The sequence below is a fragment of the Struthio camelus genome, chromosome 2 (assembly GCF_040807025.1).
Source record: "Struthio camelus isolate bStrCam1 chromosome 2, bStrCam1.hap1, whole genome shotgun sequence".
Lineage (NCBI taxonomy): Eukaryota > Metazoa > Chordata > Aves > Struthioniformes > Struthionidae > Struthio > Struthio camelus.
Window position 1 is genome coordinate 23573812 of NC_090943.1, and position 12914 is coordinate 23586725.

The 12914-nt window shown below is 40.1% G+C and overlaps 2 protein-coding genes across 2 annotated transcripts in view; both read right to left on the reverse strand.

The window, feature by feature from the left end:
* The window catches only part of LOC104143278 (macrophage mannose receptor 1), a 34020-nt gene extending 28114 nt beyond the window's left edge, over nucleotides 1–5906 (reverse strand). Inside the window, exons 1-4 of the mRNA XM_009673686.2 lie at nucleotides 5757–5906; nucleotides 4102–4276; nucleotides 1269–1667; nucleotides 255–428 (exon numbers count right to left, since the gene is read on the reverse strand). Coding sequence (XP_009671981.2) covers nucleotides 255–428; nucleotides 1269–1667; nucleotides 4102–4276; nucleotides 5757–5906 — 898 coding nt within the window. The remainder of the gene's footprint in view (nucleotides 1–254; nucleotides 429–1268; nucleotides 1668–4101; nucleotides 4277–5756) is intronic.
* Nucleotides 5907–6176: 270 nt separating this feature from the next.
* LOC104143279 (macrophage mannose receptor 1) overlaps nucleotides 6177–12914 on the reverse strand; it is a 33929-nt gene continuing 27191 nt past the window's right edge. Inside the window, exons 24-26 of the mRNA XM_068931583.1 lie at nucleotides 9695–9862; nucleotides 7768–7809; nucleotides 6177–7207 (exon numbers count right to left, since the gene is read on the reverse strand). Coding sequence (XP_068787684.1) covers nucleotides 6963–7207; nucleotides 7768–7809; nucleotides 9695–9862 — 455 coding nt within the window. The 3' untranslated portion in view covers nucleotides 6177–6962. The remainder of the gene's footprint in view (nucleotides 7208–7767; nucleotides 7810–9694; nucleotides 9863–12914) is intronic.

The window sequence follows — 12914 nt, forward strand, 5'->3', positions numbered from 1 at the left end:
GTCTAGTGGCCTTTTCCTGGCTGTGACCTTCTGATGGACAACCCAGGCAACTTTTAGTTTGACTGGAGACTCAATAGGGGAAACTTTTTTTGTTTCCTATGTAAGGAATATTATGGCTTGGTAAAGACACATTTTTGTGTAAAAAAAATCATTGCAAGGGCTTTCCCTGCTAATACTAGCAGCAGCATCTCAATATTGATGTATTAATCGAACAATATTTTGTTAGAGCATCTATAGCAGCATTCAGGACTTACTGTCAGATGGACAGAGCCCATACATATGGTCTGAGTCGAAGTCAGGGGTTGTTGCACACCAGAGCAAGCCATCCGACCTGCCAGCGTTTGTGCACTCCGCGTACCATTTACCACTCAGCTTGAAAGGGAAGGTGCACGGCGCTCCATTGGCATTTCCTAGCAGTGTAAACAGATCTGAGGGGACAAAACAGAAATGCGAACACAGACACAGGAGTGTGGGAGACCCAATTGTCTACATATTTGTACACTCCTTAGAAGTAACTGGAGAAAATGTTACATTCATGGTAACTGGTGACCCACTGTCACTAGCAGAGTTATCCAAGGAAATTCAAGGTAAATCTTGTAATTTACCGTTTCCATATGGTATCACCAGCTATAGCAGCTAGAAATAGAGCAATTTTATGTAATAGTCAAGAATTAGAAGAAAAGTGTAGTGTTTTTCGCCTCGTATGTTTAGAAATAGTTTTCTCTAAATAGCACTATTTTGTTCTTCCCGTGGCTTAACTTTCAGTCATTCATGAAAAAGATCATTGATTTAATTTTTAAATGCTTTTTTTTTTTTTTGCATCTGAGTTCTCATAGAGGAACTGAATGGCCTTGTTCTTGGAATTACTTCCTTACATTTGGGGCTATGGGGCATTAAAGTTGAAGGCTGTTGCCTTTCATCCAACAATGATAATACAATTATACTTGCACATATTCATCAGCTAAATAGGCTAAAGCACTTAGCTTAAAGGTAACGATTAAAAATAGCCTAGATCTGCCTTTGTTTCAAAGGAAAATGTAAGAATTGCGATTTTTTTTCAACATACTACATTCTCTCTGAAGCAAAGCACCTTTGTATCTTCAGGATGGAGGAATGAAGGCCTGAGTATATGAACTAACCATCCTCCAACCCACCATTGGGTCAAGGGGAACAGCTGAAGTTAGACTAAGGGAAACAGAAATCAAAGGGCCCCAGCCATGATGGCAAACGAGTACAAGAGACTACCAAGATTAATCTTCGGACTTTACCTTCATGGCCTTCAGAACACAAGTCACCCATGGTTTCATAGATCTTCCATTTATTCATTGTTCCTGATTCTGTGTCCAGCACAATATTGTCTTCTTTTCTTTTGCCAGCACTGAGAAACAAATCTTCCCCTGGGATTGCCAAGGTCGCATTTCTGCAGTCCCATTTTTGGAACTCGCTTTTCTTGTTGCAAGGGTATAAAGAAATTTTGGCCTGGTCTTGCTTAGAGGGCACTCCCAAACATTGCGCAAATGCCACACTCATCACCTGGTGATCAGATACCCACTTGAATTTTTGTAACACACTGTTTTTTTGGCAAGCAGCTGTTGTGACTGCATGAGAACTCTTAGCAATTATACAGTGCTTACTGTCCTCATTGTATATTAAAAAGATTTCATTGCCTGTAAAACAAAATAGTCAGAATTAATGTACTAATGCTGAAAAAAATGGTGGAGGGGGGCTTGTAAGCAGAGAGATGTGTTGCGTTGCTGATCTTTATACTCGTATCAGGAGACTATAGGTCTGAATGACTTTCACAAGGAGCAGACTGCATTTTCAAGAGTTTTATTTCCTTCTGGAAAGGAAAAATCGGTGTGGCTATTATAAATACAATTCAGAAGATAATAGCACACAAAATATATTACGATATAGTTTCAAAAAATGTCATCAGGATAATGGAATTTTCATAAATATCATGGATTTTCTTTTTCCAAATCCCTCCTGAAATATATATTTCTTCTAAGAAAGTTTTCAAAAGACTGCACTGAATATTCAAAATTTAACATTACTTTATACACTACATTTTGCTTGTCTTATATATGTCTCCACTGGATTGCACGTGAGCTTAAAACAAGTAATGAGTGAGCCTTCTCCTTCAGAAGACCCTTTCTCCTTCAGTACTTGTCATGTTCTGTTATTTATTTTTTAAGACGAAAAACTATTAAACAATAAGTTGTTATCATGCCCTGTTCCGGTATCTTCTCATTAGTGCATCTTTCAAAAGGAGTGAGTATAATTTATATAATCAAACCCCAAACAAATTCTCACAAGAACCAACATCAGGGAACATTTGGGGGTAAAAGTATTATTGGTAAGTCTCTGTATGCCAGTGTCTTCCTAAGGAAAAAGAGATATGCTAATGCTAAACAAGCTAACTAACACATCTAAAGTTTTATAGACAGCTTAATATAGCACTCAAAAGAAGACAAGTCAGTCCTGCTGAGAAGGATTGCACATTAATGCAGCTTTACTCCTGCTGGTGTGTAAAGCTGTTCGTTCAGTGCTGGGCATTGGTCTATGAACAGAACTGCCTGCTTTTCAAAATGTTGAATAATGTAGAGCTCCCACTGACTTTGGCTCAAGAGGGAGTGAGATTCGGACTATAGTTGAACATTATCGGACCTGTGAGAATGGAGGGCAAGTTTCTGCACTTCAGCTTCGACTTCCCATCTGTGAATACATAGTGCAGCATCACCCCATATCCTTACCCAGAGAATAAACGCATAAGGGACTGTGAGACCACAAAGAAGTATAGTTCCAAACACTAAAATAAATTCCTAAGATAAGGGTTGGATGTTAGGACATATTCTCTGTTGAACAGTGAACACAGTAGAAAGAGTCTGAGAAATTCAGATTAATGAAATTGTGACAGGAAAAATAGTTCTTGTAACCAAGTCTCTGGACATGGGACCCAGGATTTCAGATATCTGGATTTAACATGTAGCGCTACCAAAAATGGTTCTGTGTAATTTTGACCAGCTTAGTAAATCTATGCAAGTTTCAGTTCTTCAAATCTAAATTTGGAAATAATGCATAATTTTTTTCTCTCCTTGTCCATTTAGACAGTAAGTTTTAAATCTTGTTGGATCGTTTAGTTCTTACTGCTTGCTAATTAAGTGCTGAGTGTATTGCCCCTAATTTCAGTCTTTCAGAATATTATTGGGTCTAATAAAAGCAACTGTGAGGGAACAGTGAGGTTCACAGTTTGACTAATGTGTGCCTTCATTTGGGTTGCAGCTTGCAGAGCAGAGCACAGACCCAGCTCTGAAGGTGCTCTTTCCAATGGCTACCGGCACAGCTCATAGGAAACAGTATCTGCCTTCAGAAGCTACGATTAGTACCTATCTCCTCCACAAAAATAATGAAGGATACAGGAAAGATGTCCTTTAACCTTAACACCATCCTAACATCAAAAGGGAGGGCCAGCCATGATCCGTCTGTAGAGTTCCTGGTCAACTTTAGAGCCTTAGCTGTGCCTCACATCCATACTCTAAAGGCTCTAGTGATTATTCTTGGGCCATTCTTGATTCCGTGATTTTTAAAAAATTTTCACTGGCATCTGCTCAGCCACAGTATGACATCTCACATTGATCCACAAGCTCCATCTCATCTATCACAACCTCATCCTAAGGGTAGGAGATACACATACAACAATCTATTTTATTCTTTACTCTTTTTCTTTTTTTCATAACCACAATCACATCATACGGACAAGCAGTACGGAGCATGCTGCAAAGAGCATCTCTTTCACAGAACAGGCTTAACCAGTAATTAAATAGTATCCTAAGGGAAATCTCTACTGCCATACATCACTCTCTCCTGATTTCTGATTCCCTGATTTGCCCTATCCTGATTCTTCCCCTCTCTCTGAAAGTGAACCAATAACTCTGTATCTACATCTTCTTTAAGCTTCTATAAATTACTCCAATTAGGGTAAATATGAAATGCAGAATGGTCAACCAGCAGGAAAATCTTAAAGCGCCTGAGAACGAACAAGGGAACAAAAATGCTGACTTTCACATCCACTTTTGCAGAGGATAAAGAACAAAGACTCACCCAGTGTCTGAAAAGCAGTATGAATGAAAAAGAGGAAAACTAAGAATGTAGAAAAAGTCATTTTGAGTGTTTCGTTCCTTTCTTCTTTTTCACAAACGGATGAACCAAAATTAGTTGTTGCAATAAAAATCCTTTTGGAACTAGTGGGTGCTATGTCTTCCTCAGTTTTGGAGAGCTTTAGTTGAAAGCAAAAATGCTGGGCTCTAAATAAGGAAATATCCTGTCACATGTGGTACTTTGAAATCTATAAATAATTATAATATTCAAACTTTGTGTCTGAAAGCAAAGTTTCCTTCCATTCTAATGCAAGTGACAAAGTTTGAACAGCTCAACATCATTCTACTGAAACATTTTTAAGTTTAATTGGTGGTTCAGTTCTGGGATTGTCAAGTGACAGCACCTAAAGTCAAAACATCAGGGAGTGCACAGAATATAATAGATATGCATTAAATCTCATACATACATACATACCTAGGAAATTCAGAAGAAAAAAAATGCAAATTACTTGACCAGAGGATTTTCACTGCTACAAAAGGTGCACCAAGTAGTATCTGCTATAGCAGTGTGAAAAATTAACAGACAGGACAATTTAATTTCATAAGCTGGTCACTATATATACACCTGGCTTTTATCTTCTCTAGTTTATCAACTGGTAAAACTAGTGTGCCATAATTACATGTAATTTTATCTCAGGAGAATGAATATAAAATAGTCATTCAGTGGTTAAAAATAAATCTTTCTTTTAACAGGTGATTTCAACAACAAAGCATATTGAAAAAATGCCCTTCAAAACTATTTAATCCACAAAGTAATAAATGAATAAATTTTAATATGTAAAGAAATCTTATTTTGCACCATGTGTAACTGAGAAAAGCAAAGAGGAATATCCTCACACATTACAGATGATCTTTATGATGATCTTCCCACTTTTTTTTAAGTGGAAATCTGCTTCAGCTATGATGTTTCAAAAAACCTTACATGTTTTGCAGGAAAGGGGGCAAAGATATTCAGCAGAAATTGCCTTGAGAATTTTCCCTCATTTTCCATACCTTTATTATGAAACCTAATCTCACAAGATATTCTGCAAGGGTAAAACATAAATTGATCTGAGATAAGAAAGCCATTTATAGAATTATTGGGTCTTCAGAGCTATATTACCAATTCAAAATATTCTTACCCCTCCCCGCACCGCGGCCCCCACCCTGAGCTAAGCAAAAAAATAGGCTTGATTCCAGAATCTAACAGGCAATGAAAGTCTCTGTTATTTCTCCTCCATCATCTGCTAAAAATAATTATATGAACTATGAAAATTATAAATAATTATATTATTTGTTATATATAAGATACGTTTTCTTCATCACCTGTTTACACCTTTCATTTACCTTGGCTTATTTTTTAGCCACCAGACAGCAGTGGACCCAACGCAGTGTCAGTTTTTTAAAAAAGGACAAGCACATGTATGTGTTATAACACACATGAAGGAAAACAAAAAGGCATAGGATCAAGAGGAACGTGAGTGAAAACTGCCTGAGAACAGAAGGCCCTTCCTTCCTTATCCTATGCGATATTTTTATTTGAACGTAATATCTACAAGCCAGCAATCCAAGAGCATGTGAGTCTCTTCTTCCCAATGACCTCTCCTGGGCAGTTCTTACGCACTTTTTAGAGTCTTTTTTTTCCATGGGTCCTTGAGATTTTTTTTCCAGTTTAGCATAGACAGCATAGCATTTATAGAAAGCTGAATCAGTCCAGAAAACCTGTAAAGCAGCACATAACAAGACACATTTTTTTTGCCCCACTGCCATACTGGCCCATGCCACCTCATTTGCAGCATTGATACAGGGTGCAGTTGTTAGTCCAGTTATCAGAGAGCTGGAGGATGGGGAGGAGGCATCCAGAAATGAACAGCCAAGTGAAGTAAAAATGAGAAAGGATTATTTCAGCTTTATTTGACACTCATTTTATTTTATATTTTATTTATGTTTCTTTTTAGTCAGATGCCATGTTCAAGTTTCTGTGTTTCCTCCTGTTATCTCTCTTAAGATAAATGACTCATTTGATCACCAGCTGTTTAACATCTCTGTACGCTAATTCATCAGTACTGAAGTATTATGTAACATATAGATCCTTTATTTATATATTTTCATTTCCATAATTGATACAAATATTCAAAGTCATAGAATATGACCAAGTGCTTTGCAACATTTACTTCTTTTGCGAGATCCAAGCTGAAGCCATCAATAAAGGACAGTTATTTACATTTAACTTATAGCTATAATATTATGACAAGGAAGCTTTTTCAATTGACATATAATATTATCTTTAAGATAATTTTGCATACTATGCATCCAAACTTTGAGCAAGAAAGAGTGTAATACAGGGGCAATAATGGGGAAGAACAATTCTTGTAAATCTCTAGATACTTCAAACACCATTTGACTGAAGTAACAGGATGCACTTTTTGTATTTGAGTGTGACATATGCTGAAAGTGCGGGCTTTGGAGCTGTGTGCTTTGCAGAATGTTCACTATATATCTGTACTTGATTCTGTACGTGACGGTGGCACAGATGTCTAAAAAGTGAGAACACTAGAGCATTAATCTGTACATTGTGAGTTTAAACTCTCACTAGGTCTCCTATTTGCTCGACATGCTTAATTAGCTATCCTATACAGTACCCTGAGTCTTAGTCCTGTAAATATTTCTTAAACAGCATAGAGCAATAGCACTTATCCCCTACCAAAGAAATAATTGTTACTTTTAATATGTACAGTATGTGTTAGGTGCATGTAACTTTTACTAGGATTTCATTTGTTGTAGTTAGGTTATTTTTAAGTTTAAGTACGTAGTGTAACTGTCACATTAGACAACACTGTGTTCACTTTTTCCTTTGTCGTGGGTAGAATCACTTTTATCGCCCACTCCAGTTAGAGCATTGCTGTATTCTAGCAGTGTGCTGCACTGCCTCACCTCTCTCTGAGTTTCACTTTGTTTTTTGATCTTGAATAGGAAATAAACCATGAAGCTCATTCCTACTAAAATAAAGAGGACCAGAGCAAGTAGCATCCAAATTGTGCTGTGACCATGTGGCTTGTCCTCTTTGGCATCTGTAAATAAATACAATGCAAGTAAAAGTGGGTCCACTATAGCCATAAATAAATATGAAGACTAACAAAAATTATTTGTCTAATTTTCCCCTCATTTACATTTACGATTCTAGAACCATTTATGAAGACAATGGGGTATAACCTCAGCATCTCCCTGCCTTCTTCCATCGTTCTGTTAGGGCAAGGGTAGGACCATAGGCGAAGAAGATATGACCATTAAGATGCAGATAGTCTCCCATGCTTTTTCAGAATGAGAGTTCTCTTAAAAATCTACCTTGGTGCCTCTATGTCAGTCCCCTCATGGACTGTAGCATGTGAAAGAAGGAGCAAAGACGGAATGATCTGTTTATCAATGCATTTAGTTATGGGATGTCGTCCTGGGGTGCCATAAGTATCCCATAGGTTCTGCTAAATCACGCTGGGGCTGAAATCAATGGCAACTAAATAAATGAAGTGAATATAAATAAATATATAAAAATCAATTAAATTATAAATACCAATTAATAAAAAAAATATTTTCATTTCTTTTTTAAACTATCAGAAGGAAAAGAAGTGCCTACCTTTCACGTTTGCTGGAGTTACTGAAGTTACTTTAAGAATAGCTGTCAGAGATAATGAAAAATGTTCAGTCCGAATCTTAAAAGCTCACATTTTCATCCCTACAGTTACATGGTCAGCAAAGCAAGTGATGATGCACATCACTTCTGGAAACACATTTGCTAATCTGGCAGGGATGAAGAGATGCGATTGATCTTAACCTGATGATATTCACTGCAATGAAACTATGGTGTTTTGCATATTAAAGCCTGCTTCTTGCTCCTTTATTGATAACCAAGTAATCTCCAAGCACAAGTAGTTTCTGACTGGGGTAGAAGGACTGTCTCTGCCACTCTTGCTAACAAATCTTGCCCTCCTTACTGGTTCCCCATGCCAGCCGGTGTTTCCTACACAGGAACTACCTAAGTGTTAGGGTGAGAGGAGACTGGGAACAACTTGATGAAATGCTGCGGATTTTTTCTAGTTGTCCTCTACTACACACAGTTCCTCTGAGACCCAGTAGATTTTTGATGTATCATACTTCGTTTGCACCTATAGCTACTTTTCTAAGTTCAAGCTTTCGTATGCAGTTTTCCTTGCTGTGTAAAGAGGGCGCCGTCTGCACTATTTTTCACTGCTCGCTGAGCAGCAGCTGGGGGCAAGTTGGATCACTGCGAATGCCAGAACAGATTTTCAGTATGGGCCGTGGGAACCACACGGAGAGGCAGAGTGCACGCTTCAGCGCAGCAGGAAGCCACGAAGAGCCTGCTGTTCCATCAGAAGTACCGCAACGCACAAAACGCTGGCGTGCTCATGAGCACTGAGGGAATGCACCTCTTAAATTGTCCCTTGGAAGGGTGCAGAACTCACTGCAATGTAACGTTCACTCACTCTGAAAAATCTTTCTGTTGGAGAGCTGGGTGTCAGGGAATACACTCCACGCTTTGACATTGCACGTGGGGGCAGTCACAAGCAAACCCAGATAACTAAAGTATATGTTGATGATGAGTTTGTGCTTTCTGAAATGTCTAGTGACAAAAAAAAAATAGCTGTAAAATCTGTAAAGCATATTGCTCTAGCCACCCAAATAAAATTAGAAATTGCCCTAAAAGGAGAATTTTGTTTTTCAGAAAATGCTGTAATGCCAGTATGTAGGTGAACTCTGCTTTCTCCACTAGTTACTTGCTCTGGTAGGAGAAAGGACAGAGCATAAGAGAACCTCAAAGCATTCAGAACCTTTGGATTGTGAAACAGGACAGGAAATCATACTTTTCTGCAGAATTACAGTTCAACTCAAAAATACCACATGGCTGCTTGGCTCATGATATTCTGATATTTCTACTTCCTGACCAAAGCAGATGGTGCACAGTTGCACAGAAACACAATATTAAAAAAAATAAATGTTAACCAAAACGCTTCTACTATTTTTCAAAGGTCACTATACAAGCTCTGGATCATGCTTCCGTTCTGTTATTATTTAAATGGAATTGCTTCATCCATCCTTCACTGGAACAGCATGTATCATAGCACAGCAAGAGGAAGAAAAGCAAATTATTGAGGCAACCCTTATTCCATAAAAAGGGAATAGGAATGTTGGCAGGAAAAAGTGTGTATATGTTGGGGGGGAGCAAAATCAAAAAAGGAGTTTAAAAATTTTCCAGAAAATACTGATCATTTTTGTTATTATTTAAATATTGATTACAGAATGCAAGAACATCTGAAGTTACGAAGCAATAAAACACAGACAGAGGAGACCAGAGAAAAGATAACTTTCTATATACATATTATTTTAGCTGAATCCTGTAAACAGGTGTGGTGTTAAGGAAAAGTTTATAAATACAGCATTTTATGTGATATATAATGTAGCTCTTTTCAAAATGACCATATTGTGTTACTACTACTAAAACAGAACTGTAAATGTCAAAAGCAAATACTAAAGAAGCCACTTACTCTTTGGTTTCTTACAAATAAAACCCCTTTGGGAAGAGCAAGGAATGATACTCCAGGACCCAGAGGCCGCAGACAGTTCTGTGCAGTAATCAAGCTGATCATCTGAAGGTTGTCCTTCACCCCAGTTGACAAAGCCTAACGCAGTGTTGTCTTGCCAGAGCAGCTTTCCTGGTGTGGCAAATGTTAGCTGTAGTACTATTAATTCAGCAAAGATGTTCACTGATATTAGTTTTTCTCTAATTTTATTATTTTACTCAGTGTAGCAAAACAATATTATTTTCTTGAAAAAATTCCTGCTGTGGTTATTTTCCAATACATTTTATTTCCTTTGATTCTTTTATTAAAAATAGTATAATTATTTTTCCAGATTATGATCATAGCTTTGACATTTGTAACTAAGTTTTTATCTTTATATATCTCCATATTTTTGTCTAGGGGACTAATGCTTGAAACTAAAAAATAGAGAAGGCTAGGCTATTTCTTTTAATTCCTAAATTGTTAGTTTGGCAACACTCACTGATAATCAAGCAGCTTTCTACTGTAAAGCATAAACATACACTTAATTAAAATTAAAACTTATTTCTTTTTGCCATAACCTCTAAAATAAAAATATTGACATATCAATGAGTTAAAAGAAGCCTATATTATCCTTTAAGACTGCTTGTGGATTGAGGCTAGGCTTATTTTCCTCCGTTTGCATGTTTTCTGAAAGAGCCTTTTCCAGATAGCCTCACTTTCTCCTTGTGGAGAGCAATGACAGTGCTTAGTGTGATGCCGTGGGCTCCAGCTGGATGCCCAGAGCCCCACGCGGGAGCTGCCAGGCCATGAGAAGGCCAGAGCACACAGGAAACGGTCCCCACCAGGAAACAGAGCAGACCTGATGGAAAAATGCTCTCCCACAGGCCAGGAACTGGAGACATCCTCAGTGAGGGCTCCACACATAGGGGCAGATGAATGGTATGTGTCCTGGACTACGGACCTCTGTGAATTCTTCCTTATACTGCAGCCAAGAAGCAAGTGAGCAACATTAACAGCAATTCCTAGTTCTAGTTTAGAAAGTTCTACTTTAGAAGGGAGCCCCTATGATTGCCCCAAGTACAGACAGCCAAAACTACACATTATGTCCCACTTTCTTAAGAAGGAACCTGTTCTGTGTTATGTCTCGAGAGAGATCCCAATCACCTCTCTATACTTTTGTTACTAAGCTAGATATACAATATAAGAAATTTGAATTGAGCCAGTCCTCATGCTGGCAGAAGGCTGTATCCTTTTCAGTTGACTCATACAAACTTTGGCCTCTTCAGGGACCTACTTGGAGGAATCTCATGGGGTAGGGCTCTAGAAGGAAGGGGGGTCCAAGAAAGCTGGTTAATATTCAAGCATCACCTCCTCCAGGCTCAAGATCAGTGCATCCCTCTGAGTAAGAAGTCCAGCAAAGCGGGCAGGAGACCTGCATGGATGAGCAAGGAACTCCTGGCAAAACTGCAGCAGAAGAAGGAAGCCTACAGAACGTGGAAAAGGGGACAGGCCACTTGGGAGGAATACAGGGACGTTGTCAGAGTGTGCAGGGATGCAACAAGAAAGGCTAAGGCCCATTTGGAATTAAATCTGGCAACGCATGTCAAGGACAACAAGAAGGGCTTCCTCAAATGCATCAATAGCAAAAGGAAGACTAGGGAAAATGGGGGCCCGCTGCTGAATGGGGCGGGTGCCCTGGTGACGAAGGATACAGAGAAGGCAGAGTTATTGAATGCCACCTTTGCTTCAGTCTTGACTGCTAAGGCCAGTCCTCAGGAGTTCCTGACCCTGGGGACAAGAGAGGAAGGCTGGAGAGAAAGGAAGACTCTCCCTTGGTGGAGGAGGATCAGGTTAGAGATCTTTTGTCCAAACTTGACATCCACAAATCCATGGGCCCCAATGGGATGCACCCCCGAGTGCTGAGGGAGCTGGCGGATGTTATTGCTAGGCCACTCTGCATCATCTTGGAAAGGTTCTGGAGAGCAGGAGACGTGCCTGAGGACTGGAAGAGAGCCAGCGTCACCCCAGTCTTCCAAAAGGGCAAGAAGGAGGAGCCAGGCAACTACGGGCCTGTCAGCCTCACCTCCATCCCTCAAAAGGTGATGGAACAGCTAGCTCATCCTGGGTGACATCTCTAAGCATGCGGAGGACAAGAAGGTGGTCAGGAGTAGTCAGCACGGATTCACCAAAGGGAAAGTCATGTTTAACCAATCTGACAGCCTTCTATGACGGAGTGACTGGCTGGGTAGATGAGGGGAGAGCAGTGGATGTTGTCTACCCTGACTTCAGCAAAGCTTTTGACACCATCTCCCATCATCCTCATTGGCAAGCTCAGGAAGTGCGGGCTGGATGAGAGGATGGTGAGGTGGATTGAGAACTGGCTGGATGGCCGAGCTCAGAGGACTGTGGTCAGTGGCGCAGAGTCTAGTTGGAGGCCTGTAGCTAGCCGTGTCCCCCAGGGGTCAGTCCCGGGTCCAGTCTTGTTCAACTTATTCATCAGTGACCTGCATGAAGGCACAGAGTGCACCCTCAGCAAGTTTGCTGACGATACTAAACTGGGGGGAGGGGCTGATACACCAGAGGGTTGTGCTGCCATTCAGGGGGACCTGGACAAGCCGGAGAGATGGGCAGAGACGAACCTCACGAAGTTCACAAAGGCAAGTGCAGGGTCCTGCCCCTAGGGAGGAATAACCCCATGCAGCAGTACAGGCTGGGGGCTACAAAGATGTTAAAAGGCCTGGAGCATGTCTCCCAAGAAGAAAGGCTAAGAGAGCTGGGCCTGTTCAGCCTGGAGAGGAGAAGACTGAGAGGGGATCTCCTCAATGTGTCCAAATATCTGAAGGGAGGGTGTTGAGAGGATGGGGTCCGACTCTTCTCCGTGGTGCCCAGTGACAGGACAAGAGGCAACGGGCACAAACTGAAACACAGGAAGTTCCATCTGAACCTGAGGAAAAACTTATTTCCTGTGAGGGTGACTGAGACCTGGAAGAGGTTGCCCGGAGAGGTAGTGGAGTCTCCTTCCCTGGAGATATTCAAAACCCGTCTGGATGTGATCCTGTGCAATGTGCTCTAGAGGACCCTGCTTGAGCAGGAGGGTTGGACTAGATGATCTCCAGAGGTCCCTTCCAACCTTGGCCATTACGTGATTCTGTGAATCTGTAATATGCAGGACCCACAACTGAAGCCAAGCAGAATCTGTTTT